The sequence below is a fragment of the Ochotona curzoniae genome, unplaced genomic scaffold (assembly GCF_017591425.1).
Source record: "Ochotona curzoniae isolate NIBS_2020 unplaced genomic scaffold, NIBS_Ocur_1.0 contig_2210, whole genome shotgun sequence".
NCBI lineage: Eukaryota > Metazoa > Chordata > Mammalia > Lagomorpha > Ochotonidae > Ochotona > Ochotona curzoniae.
In genome coordinates, this window is record NW_024465369.1 from 36,442,441 (window position 1) to 36,464,808 (window position 22,368).

The 22,368-nt window shown below is 37.9% G+C and overlaps 1 protein-coding gene across 8 annotated transcripts in view; it reads right to left on the reverse strand.

Annotated features, from left to right (window-relative positions):
* The window catches only part of LNPK (lunapark, ER junction formation factor), a 98,226-nt gene that overhangs the window by 39,569 nt on the left and 36,289 nt on the right, over nt 1-22,368 (reverse strand). For 5 of the 8 annotated variants that reach the window (XM_040971769.1, XM_040971768.1, XM_040971772.1 and 2 more), the window contains 2 exons: nt 17,531-17,589; nt 7,189-7,229 (listed from right to left, as the gene is read on the reverse strand). In XM_040971769.1, the coding sequence (XP_040827703.1) occupies nt 7,189-7,229; nt 17,531-17,589 (100 nt within the window). The other 3 variants (XM_040971775.1, XM_040971776.1, XM_040971774.1) reach the window with 3 other exon arrangements.

Genomic DNA, 22,368 nt, shown 5'->3' on the forward strand with positions numbered 1-22,368 from the left:
GAAATGAGAGTAAAGGGAGAATAACTTTGGATTATTCCCAAATCCATACAATCTTTCATGGAACAACAAAGAACTAAATCCCAATCTTAAATTAGACATCTGACTTTAGACAAACGCTATGCAACAAAAGCATTATGTTATGTCTAGGCAGACATAACAGTAGCCACTGAACTATTTTAAGCACTTGAACTGCTGCTTGTACAACTAAGGAACTGAATTTCTTCTTTTATTTCTTTTTAAGTAACATAAATTTAAATTTGAATACAGATCTAAACTAAGAGTACTGCTATGTATAAAATACAGACCAGCAACAACTGTGATATTTAAAGCAACATCCAAAACTCAAGACCAGAATAATGCTTCATCAAATGATTATCATGCCTTGCAGTTTATCTGTTTAGTATTTATGGGTATGTCTGTTTCCTTTATCTTAAAATAATTTTTTTAAAGTATTGAAAATTATAAATGAAATTTTGCTTTTTTATTTACTACTCAAAAAAAGTTTCCACATAATGGCCCAATTAATACACTTATCCACACATTTTAAGTGAATGATGTACTTTAAAGAGATGCTATTATCAATGAAAAGAACATGAACTTGATATTTTAGTAAAAAAAAAAAAATCTGGAATCAAAGTATATTTATATCCATTCTTAAAATCACAACAGCAAGTCTGGGTCTCAGCTTCTCCTTTTGTTAAGGTCGATATATCAATATTTTGTTCATACTATTGTACAATAATGTAGGAGGAAAGAGTCCACAGCAGTAACTAGCAAGGAAACAATTTTCAGTGACACCTCCACAACTCAGGGTGAATGTAAACAGTTTTTCCAAATGTCCAAGTTATCTCAGGGTTAATGAAAGAGAAATCGGAACTTGGGGGAATTATTAAAGTCGAAGCATTGGCTACCTAGTAATATTTTCACAATAAAACATTTAAAATAAATAATAATAAAATTTAAAAGTGGATCATTTTTAGTATAAAATAAAAGTTTCAGGAGCTTTTGAATTTTAAAAGATACGCTATGTTATTATTATGAATCTACACTGTGATGAGTATCTATTTCAGTAACAAAAATTACTTTTATATAATAGAACCTATTCATCACAGAAAATGTTGAAAGGACCCTAACACAAAATTAAAGTCCACACAATTTTCTAGGGGACCACAATTTTGGCTTAGCGACTTAAGACTTGTTGCAATGCAATCCATATGGGCGTAGGTTCAACTCCCAGCTGTGCCACTTCCTATCCAGCTCCCTACTAATGCATCTGGGAAAGCAGAGAAAGACGGCACACGTCCTCAACTCCAGTAGTCACATGGGAAATGGGGTAGAACTCCAGGTCCTGGCATAGTCTTATCCCAACCCCAGCCACTGAGGCCACTTGGGGAGTGAATCAACAGATGGAAGACCTGTCTCCTCCTTTCTGTGTGCGTAACTTTGCCTTTATAAACAAATGAAATCTTAAAAAAAAAAAGAACTTCATATACTGAAAGATAATTCTATGCACAGATAACATGGAAATGATCACCCCTTTTTAAAGATGTACTTATTTCTATTGTAAAGTCAGATATACATAGAGAGAGACAGAGGGAAAGATCCTCCACCTGCTGCTTCACTCCCTAAGTTGCTGCAATGACCCAAGCTGAGCCAACCCAAAGCCAGGAGCTTCTTCCAGGTCTCCCACATGGATGCAGGGTCCCAAGGCTTTGGGCCATCCTTGACTGCTTTCCCAGGCAGGGAAGCTGGCTGGAGCAGCTGGGACATGAACAAGCACCCATATGGCATCCTGACACATGCAAAGTGAGGACTGTAGCCACTAGGCTACCACACCGGACCCAGAAATGATCACTCTTAAAATTTTAGAATACTTAACAAAGCATTATTTGCCCTAAGATTAATCTTTAGTTTTTGACAAATATTCAGATATACAGAATTTCTTTCTTTTTGCACTGATTTTGGTGAAAACAGGAGTACATACAAAAGAAATCGTCAAAGCAACAGGGAACATATATATGAAAACTTTTTTATTTATAGTGTTACTTTTCCTATAGGCAATTCAACAATAAAAACATTTTTAAAACATAAGGGTAGTGTCTCTACTTAAATACCAACAGAGTAAGTTGCTGATGCTTGCTTACTTTTTGCTTAAAAATGTGACATTCTTTGTATCTCACTACTAGCACTGTGCTCCTAAGTCACCCCTGACACAAGTTGCTCCAAAGTGTAAAGCTACTCAATGTTGAAAAGGCTTCAAGCTATAAACACCACAAACGAGCTCCCAGTAACAAGATCATTATAACCAACTACAACCAAGTCAATGCAACGCCAATTCATTTTTCTTTAGTCATACTGCAAGAGATGCTATACTGAACCATTCCATAATGTTGACGTCTCATGAACCATTTAAATACAAAGAGCTACTAATCTCTGAACTGAACTTCTCAACTTTTATGCCCAAATTCAGAATTCAGCTTCCTACCAATGAGCAATCTAGGAGAAAGCAGACGAGGCTCAAGAATTTCGGTCCCATTCAACAACATGGGAGATTAAAATTAAAAGAGCTTGCTCTCTTCTCTCTCATTTATGCCCTCTCTGTTTCTATCCCTCTTCCAATTAAATTTTTTAAAATAAAATGTGTAATAACCTTTTTAAACAGATTTACTTTACCAGCGCGTTTGTGGTGGTATAATCAGCTAATCCTCCACCTTCCAGGGACAGCATCCCATTTGGACACTACTTTGTGTCTCAACTGTTCCACTTCCTGAACAGCCTCCTGCTTATGACCTGGGAAAGTAGCAGAGGATGGGCCATGTGCTTAGGTCCCTGCACCCAGTGTGAAACCTACAGAAAGTTTCTAGCAAAAAAAAAAAAAAAAAAAAAAGAAAGTTTCTGGCTCCTGGTGTCAGACCAGCGCAGCAGCTGTGGCCACTGAAGTCATTTGGGAAGTGACTGATCATGTGACGTCTGTTTCTAAACATTTTGAATTTTTTGTTCTAATTTTTTTTTCATTTTTTCTCTTCCTTGTCTTTTCTAGAACAGCCTCACTTTATTACACCGAGGGGGAATATCCCAAGACTTCCATGGATGCCTGACATTGCAGGTAGCACCAAAAACAAGCATGTACTATGGGGCCCATCGCAGTAGCCTAGTAGCTAAAGTCCTCACCTTGCATGTGCCAGGATCCCATAAGGGTGCGTTGATTCCTGTCCCAGATGTACCATTTCCCACCCAGTCTCTACTTGTGGCCTGGGAAAGCAGTGGAGGACGGCCCAAAGCCTTGGGATCCTGCACCCACGTAGGAGCTCTGGAGCAAGTTCCTGGCTCCTGGCTTCGGATCAGCGCAGCTCAAGCTGCTGTGGCCACACAGGGAATGAACCAGCAGATGGAAGATCTTTCTTTCTGCTTCTCCTCTCTATGTAAATCTGACTTTCCAATAAAAATAAATCTTCAAAAAAATACACACTATTTATTTTTCTATGTGTAAAAGTAGTTTTTAGAAAACGGAATCAAAGCTCATTGTGGCGCAAAAAGAATTGAAATCTATGTACACAGGGAGACTCAAAAAGTTGAATCATATGCATACCATATGTGTAGATTCCAATGCTTGCACAGAAAATTCTCCATACCCTCTGTGAAATATACTTTCACATGTACACATGTATATAAATTAGGCATAGTAGGAACACAGTAACACTAAAAATAATTAAAACAATGTCCTGAAATAAAGATTTAAAACTATTAATTATTTCTTTCTGGAATTTCCATATACTGTTGGCCTACTACGGAGCATGTGTAATTAACACCATGAAAAAAAAAATCGATAATCACTTCTTGGCCTTTTGGCTAAGATCGAGCATAGAAAAACCACAGATAAAATGGTAGTACAGCAGTATTGCAATGTAACGAGTTTCAGTCCATTTTAGTAGGAGCAGCAGTACTCCTGGTTCCTCTCATCATCTCATCAAAAACTCAAACCAATCATAACACAGCTTCTACAACACTCAGACTATCAACAATTCACGGCTTGGAAGTTCCGAACTTCCAAAACGTGCAGAATGATAAACATACTAGTATAATGAGCATATCCTGTATTTCAACTGAGGACAACCGAAAATCGCCAATGCTGTTTTGGAAAATATTTCACAAAACACTGAAGAAGTATAACAAACCTAAAGAAGGAACACTTTCAGAATTAAAGTTTACTTTTCAAGTATTTAACACCAAAACTATAGTCTTTACTGATTCACAAAATATTTTAACATTAATCTTAACCTTCATAATCTTATTAATTTTATACATAATTACTCATCACATTCTAGGCTAAAATACACTGATCAATTTCACTCCATTAAATTTCACTAGGAAAATTTTCATAAATCATGATAATACTCTAAGCAATTACCTTTTTCTTGTTGCTAAAGATACTTATTTGAAGGGCAATGCTACATGGGGAATGGGAGACAGAGACAGAAAGCTCTTTTTCTGCTGATTCACTCCCAAATTGGCTGTAACAGCAAAGGCAGACCAGGCCAAATCAAAGTTTGGAACTCCATCCATGTCTCCCACATGGGTTGGGACTTAGGTCATTTTCTAATACTTTCCCAGGAAACAAAGAAGCTAGGACTCTAACTGCCGCTCAGATGAGATGCTAGAACCACACGCAGGACATTAACCTGCAGAATTACCATAGTGGCCCTGGCAATCACTGTTTGCACACTTTAAAAAATTATAAGAGGGCCCGGCACAGTGGCCTAGCAGCTAAGAGTCCTGGCCTTGAACGCCCGGGATCCCATATGGGCGCCAGCTCTAATCCCGGCAGCTCCACTTCCCATCCAGCTCCCTGCTGGTGGCCTGGGAAAGCAGTCAAGGATAGCCCAAAACCTTGGGACCCTGAACCCGTGTGGGAGACCCCGAGGAAGTTCCTGGCTCCTAGCTTCAGACTGGCACAGCACTGGCCATTGCGGTCACTTGTGGAGTGAATCATTGGATGGAAGATCTTCCTCTCTGTCTCTCCTCCTCTCTGTATATCTGACTTTGCAATAAAAATAAATAAATCTTTAAAAAAATTATTGGAAAAAACATAGGATCCTGCAAAAGTCCACGGGAAAAAATTGCATATTATAAAAATTATGTATTTTGGGGCTTGGCACAGTGTAGCCTAGTGGTTAAATTCCTCACCTTGCATGTGGTGAGATCCTATATGGATGCAGGTTCAAGTCCCAGTTGCTCCACTTCCTATCCAGTTCCCTGCTTGTGGCTTGGGAAAGCAGTAGAGGATGGTCCAAGCCTTGGGACCCTGCACCCTGTACACATGTGGGAGACCTGGAAGAAGCTCCTGGCTCCTGCCTTTGGGTTGGCTCAGCTCGAGCCATTGTGGCCACTTGAGGAGTGAACCAGTGGATGGAAGATCTTTCTTTTTGTCTCTGCTTCTTTCTGTGAATCTGCTTTCCAATATAAATAAATAAATCTTTAAATATATATATATATATATATTGGGGGGCAGTCCAGTGCAATGGCTCAGTGGCTAAAATCCTCACTTTGCACATGCCTGGATCTCATGAGCACCGTGTCATGTCCTTGCTCCTCCACTTCCCATACACCTCCCTGCTTGTGGCCTGGGGAAGCCATAGATGGCAGCCCAGCACCTTGGGGCCCTGCACCCTTGTGAGAGACGTGAAAGAAGCTTCTCGCTCTTGGCTTTGGATGGGCTCAGTTGTGGCCATTGTGGAGCGGATGCTAATATCCAAGTACTTCACCTTCTGCCTTGCAGAGCGGACACTAACAGGAAATTATATGAGGAGTTGCTAGGACTCAATCCAGTCACTGCAATACGGGATACAAATTACTACTCAAGTAGCAACTTTACCACTACACCAGACACATGCACAAATTTCAAATTTTATATACAAAAAGTTATAATTCCATTTTTCTTCAAAGTTCTGGAAGCAACCTCACATATCAACCTTTCAACACTTAAGGTCTTATCTCATTTATTGTACTTGGTCCTTTTCCAAAGCTGTTAACTGGCTCCATAACAGATATGCATGTAATCATTATGTAATACGCCCAGAAGGTGCAGTTAAGAAGATTCAGAAGCATAGCCACTCCCATGATATCAGCCACACATCTGACAAATCCCATCCTTTGTTATGATCTCTGCCAAAACTAGAGAAAAGACTTAGGTGAAAAGCAGTTTAACATAACACACATCAGTGCCCTGGTAAGCTGTTAAACTTGCATGTTTTCAATTTTTTTCGATTATTAAGTTTATTAGAAAGGTAGAGACAGGTAGAAAGACAAACCAAAATCTTCTGCGTGCCAATTTACTCCTCAACTAGGCCAGGCCAACACCAGGAACTCAATCTAGGTCTCCTGTGTGAGTGACAGGCAGTGAGGCACTTGAGCCTCCCAGGGTGGACATTAGCAGGACTAGCTAGAAAGAAGAGCAGGGCCAGGGATGCAGGCATCTCATGCAGCCGTTTCCCTGTGGAGTCAAATGCCCACTATTTCTGAGGTATTCTTGATAGCCACTCCCTTGGCCTCACGTTGTCAAGAACACAGAACTGACCTATACAGAAGGTTGCGTCCCTTAATGGCTCTGTTAAATAATCTGGGCACCTACCTTTTTATCCTCTTTTGCTCCATTTTGTCTTCCAATATGGTTCATAAGCTCACACAGGATATAAATTCTCAAAATTTTAAAAGCTCATCTAAATTCTTTATTTCTGTTAATCATTAAATAAAAAAGAATTCAAAAAAGTTTAATTTTGTCATCAAAATGCTCCCAAAAGGGGCTGGTGTTGCAGTGTAGTAGGTGAAGCCATGGCTAGATCAAGACCCGGCTACTCTGTTTCCCAACCTGCTCCCTGGCAATGAGGCTGGGAAAGCAGTGGAAGAAGGTTTCCCTTGATACCATCTGGGAGGCCAGGAAGAAGCTTGTGGCTCCTTGCCTTCTAAATACAGACCAGTCCTGGCTACCACAGCCACTTGGAGAGTAAATCAACCGACGAAAAATCTGTCTCTCCCTCTCCCCTTCTAAACGTGCTTTCCAAAGAAAATGAAAATGCTTACTAAAAGCACACTTGTTCCTTGGAGAATCAACAACTTATAACATATAAACATTAATTACTCAGTTTTAACTTAGTTTATGTAACATATAACTTTCAACAAATATTAACTTACTATTTTTCTCTTCTGGGATTTTAAATCATCCAATGCTTCATCTAGAAAATAAGATTGAAATCAAAGCTAAATCAGATATTAAGATTCTAAAATATATTGAAAAAATCATGCCAAATGATACACAATAAACAAATGCAAGAAAACATTCTCAATTTGGGATTTCTCTAAACGTGATATGTACAGATAAATTTCAATCTTTACCCATACTTAACTCATATTTTCCCTTTGTTATATGATAAGCCACTCAGAAAAACAGTGAATTTCATATAGCACTGGACAGAAGATTTTCCTCTCGCCTCTCTTCCTCTCTGCATATCTGACTTTCTAATAAAAATAAATAGAATCTTTTTTAAAAAATGCATGAGTTTCAAAGTTTTTTGCACTAAAATGAACTCTTCATTTAACTGCATTTTTGTAGCAACTTTTTCAAGTAAACTTGTATTTCTAGAGAACTGAAAAACCAATTAAATTTATAAGCTGACACTGACAATTCATAAATTATATCATTTGAATTGATTCTCAGTGTCTCATCATGCCAATCTAAATAAGCAGTAAAGTGTTCATGTTTATTTTTGAAAAGATAATCATTTGTAAGACCATCCTCATTTATAACATGAAAGTACTTCAAAGTCTATAGAAAATTGAAACCAAAAGTTAACTTTGGTGAGGCCAGCATGGTGGATCAACACGCTAATCCTCCACCTGCCAAAGCCAATCTCATTTGGGCACTGGTTCTGGTACCAGCTGCTCTACTTCCAATCCAGCTCCCTGCTTATGGACTGGGAAAAGAAATAGAGAATGGCTCAATGAATGAAAGAACTTGGGCCCCTGCACCAATGTAGGAATCTCAGAGGAAGCTCATGGCTTTGGATCAGCTTAGCTTTAGCCACTGCAACCATTTAGGGAGTAAACCAGTAAAAGAAAGATCTTTTTCTCTCTGTCTGGCCTTCACTCTGCAAATCTGCCTTTGTATTAAAATCCCAAAGAAACACAAACATATAGAAATAATTTTGCAGTAAAAAATTGTTTGCAAATTGTGTTGTACTCTTTCACTGCAGATTTATTGCTAACGGGATGATGGGGCATGGGAAATCTGTTGACATCTTTGAAGAGATTATATAGGAAAAACCACCATCTCTAACATAAAAATTAGCAAATTTTTTTCTATAGAAGATTCAGTAGCAAATATTTTAGGCTTTGTAGGCAAAAAGGCAAAATTAAGCTTACACCATTAAAAGAAAAGAAATTTCCACAAACCTTTAATTGAAGAAAATAGTAACATCTGAGCACAGTTTTTGGTAAAGTATGTTGACCAATGAACAGAATGAGACTTGGGGAAAGGGCATAATCAGTCACCGAACTCAAGTTTACAGCTGCATTCTCTGCCATTAGCCAACTATAAATGCTAACCTCTTATGCTAATTTGAAATCAGATTTTGTACGTCTGAGTTTTGAAAATATCTTCTAACACAGATGGGTACTACCAAATATTGATATCAATTCATGAGTGCATGATTTTAATTGAACATATTCATTGTTTGGAAGGGATTTATGTGATTCTATTAGATTTTTCTCTTGAATTTTGCTTTTTAGCATGTCATTATATTGCAAATTAATCACTTCCAATTGAAGACTAGTGGAAGTTCCTCAGTCATCCAGTTAAACAGCTTAGCAACATGGAACTCTCCTTTGCACTTGGACTGAGATCTCAAAAATGACACTGGAACTGTAGATTAAGACCACATATCTGTTGTATAGCTCTATGGGAATTAAGAGGTTCAAAGTTTTCAGAGCACTTTTTGAAAATTTACTTTTCATCTTTACGTTAGTTGTTTTACAAATGACTTCTCAGGCTAGGTTTTGCATGCATGCATTCTTTTGTCTTGTGATCTGATACTAAAATCATTATAAACTGCTACCAAGTCATCAGTAAAACAACTTCAACAGCTACTCAGTGATGGCTGCAGGTGGCTCCAACCCTTCAGAAACAGTCCCATCTGGACCCTGAGTTCACAATAAAACCTGGTTACAACCACTGTGACATCCACCTGTTGTGTGGCAGGACAAGCCAAGATATTCAGTCTTTGACAAAAGTTCATATAACTGACAATGGTTAAATCCATGAGTACATACAAAATTTCCCTTGATGCTACAAGTTCAACAACACAATGAGAGAATCAGGTAAAGCTTTCCAAATATTTGCTCTTGAATAAAACAATAATCACAGATTTAACAGCCTTACAGTATTTTTACCACCAACAGTTATATTAACACATCGTAGCAGATTCCACTTCAGGTTGTACTGAATTAGTATGTCCCTAACTTCTGTGAGAAAATATTCTCACCTAAAATTGTTCCACACAGACAACTAATCATAAAGGCTAACTATTTGGTAATATCAAGTTTAGCGCTGACTCATCAAACCACATATCAGTACTAGCTGTCAACTCATCAAGAGCCAAGGAAGACTATGTGAAATGATCTGACTTTTTAAAAATTGACTATTCACTTTGCTCCAATTTTCAACTCTCCAAGAAACTGCTCTCTTGCTGAAAGGTTACTAGTTTTAAACATATACCAGAACATACTTTTTCTGCTGCTGTAATCAAACAGAATTTCATTGACTCACCATTAGTAAATGGCTCTCGTTGCTTCACAAACAAATAAGCCACTTAGAAACTTACTTTGACTGAAGCCCCATTTTCATTTTTTACTTTTCTGAAGAAATTCTGCAATGATGAGATATTCCATTTTAAATTTTCTAATTTTTAATTACCATTACTTTTCAGTGAATTGGGAATATCACGAGTACATAGCATAATATTTTTTATTGCATTCTTTTGGCACAATTGGAATTTCACTACATAATAAATCCAATGCTTCGCATTTTGAAAACAAAATTGTTTACACTCCATTGTGCCCTAAAAGTGCAACATTCAAAATCTGCTCTCTCTCCTCTTCTTGTTGATAGTTAAGCGATGCTTATAAAACAAATAAAATTGTCACAGCATAATAATATATGTGGCAGTTAAAACATTGCTGAGTTAATTACATTACTATGATTTGTCATGCAACAGTCTGAAACAAGAAGATGTGATCTGTTCTACAAAAGCAATCTGAAGAAATGAGAGCACCAACCAGTCTGTCACAATCACCCAACACTGCTACTATAGAAATAAAAGCCATCATAGGTTACACATAAATTAAAAGATGTGGCTGGGGTCCATCGCAGTAGCATAGTGGCTCAAGTCCTCTCCTAACACGCACCAGGATCCCATATCAGTGCCAGTTCTAATCCCTGCGATCCCACTTCCCATCCAGCTCCCTGCTTGTGGCCTGGAAAAGCAGTGGACGACAGCCCAAAGCCTTGGGATCCTGCACCTGCATGGGAGACCCGGAAGAGGCTCCAGGCTTTTGGCTTTGGATTGGTGCAGCACCAGCCATTGTGCTGCTTGGGGGGTGAATCAATAGACAGATGATCTTCCTCTCTGTTTCTCCTCTCCATAAATCTGACTTTCCCATAAAAACAAAAAAATCTTAAAAAAAAAAAAAAAGATGTAGCTGAATGCCAATAAAAATTAAGCATTTCAGATCTTAACAGATCACAAAACAGGATTCCTTTGCCTTCCTTAGTTCATGAGTTGTATAAAGTGGTAGGCAAAACGATTCACAGAAGGGCCATACGGTGACACAGCGAGTTAATCCACCCTGTGGTGCCAACATCCCAAATGAGTGCTGGTTCCTGCCTGTTCTTGTCCTGGATGCTCAACCTCTGCTTATAGCCTGGGAAAGCAGAGGAGGAAGGTCTGATTCCTTGCTTTCACACAGGAGACACGGAAGAAGTTCCTGGCTCCTGGCTTCAGTCAAGTCTGGCTGTTGTGGCCATTTGGATATTGAACCAGCAGATGGAATACCTTCTCTATCTCTCCTACTCTCTCTATAAAATCTGCCTAAGAAAATTAAATCTTAAAAACAAAAAAAGAAAAAGAAAACTTGGCTCAAAAGGGCTTGTTTTGCCAGCTGCTACTTTTACCTATACTGAGTCCAATTCTTGAAACATGAGAATTTAAACTAATAAAGGAAGTATATGACCAATAACTTCAGATTTAAAAAAAAATCAAGTTCCTGACTATATGCTTTTAAAACAATGTGTAAAACTGCAAGACAACGTTTTATAAAGTCTATTTTAAATGTACATGAAATATCTATCCAAATGGATTAAGTAAGATTTTAATAAAAAGGACCCTGAACGGGGTACATGTAAATAAGAGACTGACAGAATTATGATTCCTTATGAAGGACTACACCATTGAAACAAAAGGGGAAAAATCTGACGGGGGTCGGAGTTTGGGGAGGAATCCCAGCCTACACAAACTTGTACCTCACAATTCAAAATTCAAACTAAAAATATTCTCAAAAGGACCCTGAAATAATTTTTAAAAAAAACCTGGCATATAATAGATACAAAAAGATTTATTTGTTTATAAGTTAAAATATCAGGTCCAGCGCAGCAACCTAGTGGCTAAAGTCCTCGCCTTGCATGCGCCAGGATTCCATATGAGCATTGGTTAGTATTCCAACTGTGCCACTTCCCATTCAGCTCCCTACTTGTGGCCTGGGAAAGCAGGAGAGGATGGCCCAAGGCCTTGGGACTCTGCACCCATGTGGAAAACCAGGAAGAAGCTCCTGGCTCTTGGCTTAGGATTGGCTTAGCTCTGGCTGTTGAGGCATTCGGGGAGTGAACCAGCAGATGGAAGATCTCTCTCTCCTCTCTGTAAATCTAACTTTCCAATACAAATAGATAAATCTTTAAAATAAAAAAATAAGTTTAAATATTCACATTTCATCTCTTTAAAGAAGTGTTCCTGAATACTCTTCCAAATAGTATTTTTATATCTTTTCCTATTTTGTCACTCTCTGAGGTCAGAACACATACTTGTTTTAAACTTCTTCCTGTTCTCCCACTACCTACTACATTATTAACTCACTGAAAATAACATAAACTTAACTTCCTTAACCTAGTATCACCATTTTTCAAATCACAGCCAATATCAAACTTAATGACTAAAAAAAAAAAAACTTTTCCTCAAAAATTAGGAACTAAACAAGGATATGTGCTATTTCTATCTCACGTCCATATCTATCAAAATAGGCCCCCAAAATTTAAGATAAGTAAAATTTTAAAACTTAGAAAATAATCAGGGCCAGTGTTGTCATACACTAAGTTAAACCACCACTTGCAATGCCAGCATCCCATCTGGGTAACGATTCAGGTCCTGAATGTACTACTTTCCAATACAGCCCTATGCCAGCATCCTGGGAAAACAGCAAAGGATGCCCAAATGCTTGGGTTCCTGCCACCCATGTGCGAGACCCAAATGAAGCCCCTGGCCTAGGTTCAGCCTGACCCTGGCAACTGCAACCATTTGATGAGTGACCCAGTTGTTGGACAATTATCTCTCTATGATTATGTGTCTGTTTCTCCCAGTCCTTCAGAAAATTCTTTACATAAATAAATAAATAAGTAAGTAAGTAAACCAACACCATGAGCTTATATTTGTCTAAATTATAGCAATTTTACGTTTTCACAAATTGCTGCATTTAGTATTCACAATAGTCCCGGCTAAAGCAAATATTTCTGTTCCCATTTGATAAATTTAAGAGAATTTGTGCATAGGACAAAAAGATGGTCAGAGTAGCGACAGCAAAAGTGGACAGAAAGAAGTGGGAGAAAATGGAGTGAGAGAAAAGGGCACAAGTCAGAAGGCAAACACAGAATTAATTTCAACTACAATGGGAAAGAATTGAAGAATTCTAAGCAAAAGTCATAAAACTTGATTTACATATTTTTCCATCCTCCCTTGACTTATATGCTAAAAACAAGTTAGTAATCCATTTGCAGTCGTATAAGCAATAGCTGAAAAATGATTTACATTAGATCTAGGGCCTGGTGGTGTGGCCTAGCAGCTAAAGTCCTTGCCCGGGATCCCATATGGGCGCAGGTTCTAATTCTGGTAGCTCCACTTCCCATCCAGCTCCCTGCTGGTGGCCTGGAAAGGCAGTCGAGGATGGCCCAAAGCTTTGGGACCCTGCACCCACATGGGAGACCTGGAAGAGCTCCTGGCTCCTGGCTTCGGATTGGCACAGCACCAGCCATTGCAGTTACTTGGGGAGTGAACCATCAGAAAAAAGTTCTTCCTCTCTGTATATCTGACTTTGTAATAAAAATAAATAAATCTTTAAATATATATATGTATATAATTAAATTAGATCTGCATCTAGTAGATGAAGTAGAAAAGGTCAGAATTCGTCAGACTTGAGATGATTCTGGAACTTAAGATGATTAAGATTTCCTGGCAAAACTAAATAAAGAATCAAGAACACTTCCCAGATTTTTATTTTTATGACATTTAGTTTTATGTGTTAGCTTGAACGGGCTACAGGGTGTCCAGGCATTTGGACAAACAGAATTCTGCATGTCCAAGAGGGTGATGTGGGGATGTGGGATGTGATTAAGAGTTGAGTTGGTAGATTATTTGCCTTAGGAAGTGAAGCAACCCTCATACAACCAGGTGGAGCCCTGACTCCAACGAGAAGCCTGATATTCGCTCCAGTGACAGGGATTCCTCTGACTGATGGCCTTGAGCATCTCTCCCAGTCTTTGGACTCCTACTGAAACCTTAGCTCTCTTCCTGCCTCTAGAACCTCCTCGAGCTCCAGGCCAGAACATATGCCATGGACACTCCTGATTCTCTCACTCAGATTCAAACTAAACGATCAGCTCTCTTGGGTCTCCACTTTGCTGAGCACAGATCTTGGGACTTTTAGTCTCCATAACTGCAGGAGTCAAGTCAACATATACATTATATCTATATTTTATGCCTTTTACACTTACACATATAAACATACTGCTTTACTAAAATGGGGAAGAGAATACAGGGAAGAACTACAGAGAAGTTATGACCAAAGGGGAAAGTAACATCAATTCTATCTCAGCCAGGCTAAGTCTGAGATGCCTGGGGGACTCTCCAGTAGAAACATCAACTACAAATGTAAACATCAACTACAAAGGACAGAAGTCTTTGAGTACAGAGAAATATCTGGACTAGAGACTCACATTTCAGTCATTAACAAATCCAAGATTTTGAATCTATGAGAATGGATTAATTATAAAGAAATAAAATATAAAATAAGTCCTTATTTTGCACTAACTATATTTCAAGAGCTCAAGAGCCACAAATAGATAACAGATACTATATTAGACAATTACAAATAATTTTCTACACCATAGGAGGTTCTGTGGGGCAGCACAGAACTAAACAAATTTCTGAAAAGAGAAGTTAAGGAGAGGTTTTAAGTAATACAGGAGGTAAAAACAAATAAACCATTTAGAAAAGAAGTCAAAAGATATCTCAGGGCCAGTACCAAGGCAGAGTTGGTTAAGCCTGCATCATCAGCATCCCATACGGGCACCAGTTTGAACTCTGGCTGCTCCACTTCTGATCCAGGTCACTGCTAATATGTCTGGGAAGGCAGCAAAGGATGGAGCCCAATTACTTGGGCTCCTGCACCCCTCTAGCAGACCTGGAAGAAAATGTACCCCCCTGGATTCGGACTAGTCCATCTCTGGCCATGTGTCATCTGGGGAATGGACCAACAGATGGAAGATCTCTCTCTCTTTTGTTCTCTATAAATCCACCTTTCGAATAAAAATCAATCTCTTTTTTTTCAGATATTGTTCCAAATAAAATAGACAACTAAATTAATCCAGATGCTTATTAACAGTCAAGTTGGACAAGAAAAGAGAACTGGACTGCTGTCTTTCACAAGATGCACATAATTAGTGACCTTGAAATGAACCACTGCAAAAAGAGATGAAAACAATAACAAAAAAGTAGAAACAACCTAAACAAAATAGGATAAGAGAATACAAGTGAGGGAAAAAAGAAGATACCAACTGTATAGAAATTTTTAACGAAATGCTTCTTGGAAGAAGAAGACAAAGAGAAATAGCAGGTAATTTAAAGGGAATACAGGGTTACAGTAAATTTCTCTCCCCACAGACAAGTATATTGAGCAAAATTTCATATCAATATAAGTAACCCAATAGCAACAGATGAAAGAGATTATAACTAGAGGAAGTAACAGCAAAAGTCTATTTTGAGGTGGTCATAGCATTTAGAATCCAGAATATAAATTAAAATTAGCCATAGATGTGCTCAAATTCAGTCTTCCAGAATATCATGAAAGGTAAAAACAACCTGAATGTAGATGCAACTGACCTATATAGCTGGTGGTGAGGGTAGTACTCATTTATTTACATCTATAAATAATACCATTAATTATTAATATCATAATTACTTTTGGCATTACAGAAGTAATATCATAAATTATGAGGGGGCAGAAAAATAGGATTTTGGTACATTTGCTTGTGACATTTGATTTGGTAAACGACTTTCACTTGGTTTGATTTTTTTTCTTTTTTTTTTTTTGTTGAGCAAACAGATATTAGGGTATAAAGAAAAATGATATCAATTCTCTCAAAGATTAAAAAAGTGAATTCACTAACGAACAGAAACAGCATCATATGACAGTGCTGCATGCACACTTGGTACCTGCAATTAGATTAAATCAGAGCTGTATGGCTTTTCCTCTAAAAAATGTATTTGTTTTGATGAGATACACAAATGGATTTAGAGATTTAGCCAGAGTAGTGTTTTATTGGTCATATATTAAGCACAAAGGTGTTTAAAAAGACAAGGCTTGCCAGATAAGTAGGATGGAAATGAGGGACAAAGGAGTCAAGGTGATCTGTAAGGAAATGGTCATGAGCTAGACCACAAGACCAGAACTGGGCAAAAGCAAGAGCAGCATACAAGTAACACACTTATACCAGACTTACGGGAATCTGAAGTTAAGCAAGCAAAATATTTTTTAAGGCAAATGACACTGAGGTGATATAACTGACAATCTAGTATTTTTACATTTTATAAAATATAATGTTAAGATTCTTTTCTAAGTATGAGAATACACTGTGTTTACACATTTTTTAAAAGTCTACTAGGGACAGATATATCTGAGACACATTCAAAATAGCACAGGAGGTAAATAAAACTATGTGGAGATAAAAATGAAACAAGGGTAGCCATGAACTGGTAAGTTGAAGTTAGATGACAGTTCTTCACAGGTGTTACAGATTTCAGCCCACTTTTGTACATTTTTAAATTTTCAATAAAATTTAAAACAAGAGTAAAAAAGCAGGCCAACATGTTCACTGGAAATTAGATTCTTATTTCTCTGGTCAGGATTTTTTTTTAAGATTTATTTATTTTTATTACAAAGTCAGATATACAAAGAGGAGGAGAGACAGAAAGAAAGGTCTTCCATCCAATGATTCACTTCCCAAGTGACCACAACGGCCGGTTCTGTGCTGATCCGAAGCCGGGAGTCAGGAGCTCTTCCAGGTCTCCCACGTGGGTGCAGGGTCCCAAGGCCTTGGGCTGTCCTCTACTGCTTTCCCAGGCCACAAGCAGGGAGCTGACTGGGAAGTGGAGCTGCCAGGATGAGAACCTGCACCCATATAGGATCCCGGTGTGTTCAAGGCAAGGACTTTAGATACTAGGCCACTTGGCCGGGCCCTCTGGTCAGTTTTAAAACCTGAAAATATTGGGCTGGGCAATGCAGCCTAATGGCTGCAGTCCTCACCTTGCATGTGAGCACCGGTTAGTGTCCCAGTTGCTCCACTTCCCATCCAGCTCCCTGTTTGTGGCCTGGAAAAGCAGTTGAGGATGGCCAAAATCCTTGGGACCTTACACCTGCAAGGGACACCCAGAAAAAGCTCCTGGCTCCTGGCTTTAGATCGGCTCAGCTCTGGCCACTGTAGCCACTTGGGGAGTGAAACAACAGGTTGAAGATCTGTCTCTCCCTCTCTGTAAATCTGACTTTCCAATAAAAATAAGTATTTTTAAAAGTCATTGCTTATTTAAAAACAAAACCTGAGACTCTTTAAACCTTATATGCATAATATGTAAAACTATCATAATTTACATATTTCAATTAATACAAAAGTCAAAGGGCTGCTGTGTTCAAAACAACGGGAGAATTACTAAATTTTAAAAACTCAGTGTTATTTTATTCTACTAACAATGTCCTCTACAAATATTAGTTCAACTAATATGATTTCTCTGTATATAAGGAAATATTTTATTTTGCATAAATAAAATTCTAAACAAGAAATTAACGGTCAAAATAGAACCATCTTGATTATTAACAATGTCATTCCAAACTCACAAATTGCATCACAAATTGACAGATTTTTTTTTAAAAACTGATAATAACTTACTATTTCTTTCTGTTCTCTTGGAAAAGAAGAAAATAAGGACTGTTCTTATGCTCCAGATGCTAATAGGGAAAGAAAATTCAGAAACAAAAGCCATGATTAGGATAGTTGAATTAGAAATCATATAAAATGAAGACAAACATATAATTCTAAGTAGTTATGTATACTGTTTCTCTTTATACATCAAAAAAAAAATTTTTTTTAAAGACTTTTTCTAATCAAAGCATCAGAACTCAATCACCTGTGCTTTCAAAGAAAAGAAAGAAAAACTCATTTAGAAATGTCTAATTCTATGTACTCTGTTTTCAAGGTTGGGGGAAAGGAGTGAAGATGAGGAATTACATTATGAAAGACCAGGGGAAGGCACAGCAGCTAACGGACTGCTTAAAAGGCTGGCATCCCAAATCAGAGCCCGAGTTCAAAACCCAATTTCAACATTCATGTTCACACACACCACGAGAGGCAGCAGGGGACAGCTCTAGCCTTGAGCATCTGCCACCCACGGAGAAGCCTCCAAGGCCCCAGCTCCCAGCCTCAGAAGGGCCCAGCCACAACTACGGCAGGCATTTGCATAGTGAATCAGCAAGTGTTATCTCTGTATCTCTCTCCATGCCTTTCAAGATATTTCTTTTCTAATTTCAAAATAAATAAATTTTTTATAAATTCTTTTTTTAAAATGATTTATTTAGTTTTGATGGAAAGTCAGATTTACAGAGAGGAGGAGAGACAGAAAGATCGCTGTCTGCTGATTCACTCCACAAGCAGCCACAAGGACCAGAGCTGAGCTGATCCTAAGCCAGGAGCCAGGACCCTCCCCATGGTCTCCTATGTGAGTGCACGGGTGCCAAGGCTTTGGGTCACCCTTTACTGCTTTCCCAGGCCACAAGCAGGGAGCTGACTGGGAAATGGGGCTGCCAGGACATGAACTAGCATCCATACAGGATCCCAGCACATGCAAGACAATGACTTTAGCCATTAGGGAAAGGCCCAATAAATTAATAATTTTAGGAGCCATACAAACACATACTTGCTGTTTAAAAGTAATTCTTAGATTATAACACTATTACAACAAATCATAATAGCTAGAAAAAAAAAACACAAAAGATCACCACATATCAAGATCTGTGGCATAAAACTAAAGTAATGGTCAGAAAATATCACAAAATTAAATATGTATACAGTGCATTTTGCTAATTAAAAAAAGCATATAAAGCATTCAAATTTAAGTTAAAAGAAAGCCTAGGAGAACAATAAAATTAATTTTAAAAAGTAACAACTTTGAAAAGCAGATTTCTTATAGAGAAAAAAATTTAAGCTACAAAATAATAAAGAGAATATACAGAGAACAAGTATACAAAGAAATATGGAAGCAATAATCATGGATACATTATATATATGTATCTAACATATATTCAGATATACTATCTAAATAAATTTTTAAAGATTAGTTAACTATATATACTCATCTAAAACTAAATACACTCATAACTTTTAGCAACAGTAACTGTGGAAGAAACAGAAAGACTAAAAGAATAGCTATTATTGGATATTTTTTCTTTTTTTCAGTTTTTTCTCACTTTACTGGATTTTTATCCATTATTGAAATTTAACAGTAATAATAAGCACCAGGATCAAAAGGTTTCAAAGTGAATTCTATCAAATTATAAGGACGAGATCATCCCAGTAATACATAAACTGTACCAGAGCTCCAAGAAAGGTAGGCTTCTTGGGGATTTTACATTACAATCACAAAACTACAAGTAGAAACTTTCTTCTTACTTAAGAATGACGAATTTGATATAAACCATCATAAATGAATAAAATGAAGATGCAACCAACAGAATGAGAGAAAACCATTGCAGACTACTTGTCAGACAGGGGACTAATATCCAGGATTGACAAAGAACTTCAGAAATTCAAGGACAGCAAAACAAACAACCCTGTGAAGAAACAGGCTAAGGAATGAGCAGACATTTTTCAAAAGAACAAACTCAAATGGCTAATAGACATGAAAAAATGCTCTGGCTCTCTAGCGACGGTTGCCACAGTTACTGGAGGAGGGTGGCGCTTGCTTCAAGCTGGTCCCAGGCTGCAACCCCAAACAGAGGCTGGAAAATCTGGTGGCTCCTGAGGCAGTGAAATCACCACTGCCCCAACGAAGGGTCGAAGCAGCCTGGCTCCAACTTCCCTGTTGGGGACTTTAAAACCCCCTTGCCCGACTCTTCCTGGCTTTTCTCTCCTTTGCAGCTCACTCTGCTTTTCTGCCACTTGGGGAAGTAAAGTCCATGACCGCGGTTTGCTGGAATAACGTCCAACCAGATTCTTTTCTATATTCAGTTGATGTATTCTTCCCCTGGTGGTAGCATAATCTTACACCTAGCTATTAGGAAAATACAAACAAAAAGCATTTTGGAGTTCCATCTAACTCCAGTGAGAATGGCTTACATTCAGAAATCTAACAACACCTGCTGGAATGAATGTAGAGAGAAAGGAACCCCCACTCCACTACTGGTGGGAGTGTAGGCTAGTGCAGCCACTATGGAAATCAGTATGAAGAATACTAAGCCAATTGAAAACTGATATGATCCAGTTATCTCACTCCTGGGAATACATCCAAAGGAAGTGAACTCTGCATATGAGAAAGTGACCTGCAACCTTACAATTTATAGCAACACAATCCAAAACAGTGAAGACATAGAAACAACCCAGATGTCACCAAAAAAGGAGTAGATAAAGAAATTATGGCACATCTACTCCATGAAATACTACTCAGCCACTAAAAAGAATAAAATGTTACCATTTCCAACAAGATTATCCCAAATAGAAACCATTGTGCTCAGTAAAACCAATCCCAAAAGCACAACTATCATATGTTCTCTCTGACAGGGAAATCTTCACGCAAAGCACAAATTAAATAGATATGCAGGTAAACATGTATATGCGTATGTTCTCATAAATGAATTATGTAATGCAGATTAGCATACCAGGAAGTGACGATACATGCAGTATGCATCTCTACTCCAGAATAAAAAGATTTCCAACTAAACTGTTAAATACATTTTGACAACAGGCTACTAACTTACTACCATTGTCTATACCTACAATGTCATGATACACTTAAACAGAATGTTGGTGTTGAGATTGTTGCTGAAGGATTATACTATTGTAATAATATGGGGGAAAACAGTAGGGAAAATGGGGCATAAGGGGATAATCCCTATACCTATGGAACTGTATCATCGGAAATAATATTTTTTTTAAAAATTCTGCCTTCTATAAACCTGTTAGAGCAGGGAAAAATTACTCCCAGTTAGATGCCAACTTCCAACAAGCATGATCTTTATTTCAGTTTCTCTTATACTATTCCTCATTTTCATCTGAGACCTCATCAGAATTGCCATACCTGACCATTTTAATTAGAACAACTTACAAAATCTCTAACCTGCTCTTTGTAAAATGAGACAGACAACTGCAGCAGGTGTCATCAAAGCAATGGACACAAAATGCCACTGCAGCAGAGATCACCAGCCTACCCAGAACACAGGGCAGGCTAAGTAAGGAGCACCCACTGCCATGGTAAGCAATGTCAGACCTAGTGATTGCAACCGCCACATAAAATTAACAATAAATGACTAGTTAATGATAACAGTGCATTGTAAAGATCTTCAAAACAAAAGAATGTCTTGTGGCTTATTTTGGGAGTTTTATGCAAAGCAGTTCTAAGTTCTGGTTTTTAAAAGCAATAATGCTCAGTAACAACTTGACAAAAAACCTGTCACAGAATTTTAAAACCCATTAAAACAAAATTGAATGGGAAAAACACTAAAAGAAGTTTCAGGCTTTCCTTATAGCTTCCTTCTTCCCTGATGCTCCTCTCACAGCAGTACAGGCATTTGCAAGCACTCACTATAAAACCATCCCTTGTCCTTATCCATTATCCAGTTCTAATGCTGTTCCACATTTCTAGGAGTCTGTCATAGCAACAATCTCACTTCTGGCATCAATATTTAGTTTCAGTCCATTTTGAACTGCTGTAATAGAATATCTAAGACTAGGTCGTTTATACACAATAGAAATGTATTCTCGTGGCTCTGGACATAATGTACAAGTAGTCAGGAGCTAGCATTTAGTGAGAATTTTCTTGATGCATTTTCCCATGCAGAAGTTGAGAAACACAGCATAAAAGCCAGGGAAAACTCCTGCTTTGATAATGAATCTAAACCAGCCATGGTATTCATCTCTAACTCAGCCTTCATGCCCAGATTCCCGGGCATTAGACCACCTCTCAACCCTATTCTCTTTGGGAATCAAGCGTTCAAAGCATGTTTTTTGAGGGACACATTCAAAACACAGCATAATTATTTCAAGAGCTGTAAGATATAAAATCTCATGGCTATCTCCACAGATAATAAAACACAATTTAATAAAACTCAGCAACTTTTCTAGCTTAAAAACATCTAAAAAATAATTTTAAAATAATCTTCACAAAATTATTTAATATGATCAAGTACAAATCAATAATAAACTAAATAATAATTACAGAATTTCTTAATATGATCAAATACATCTAAGTTCAAAAGTCAGGATAATCTCTAACAGGGAAACTTTTTACCCAAAAAAAACTGATGAGGAGCAGAAGGGGACTGATGCAGTGACATAGCAAGCTAATCTTCTGCCTAGAGCACCAGCATCTAACGTAAGCACCAGTTCCAGGCCCAACTGTTCTATTTATGATTCAACTCCCTAGTTATGGCCTGGGAAAGCAATGGAGATGGTTCAAATTCTTGGGCCTCAGCACCCATGTGGGAAACTCAGAAGAAGCTCCTGGCTCCCAGCTTCAG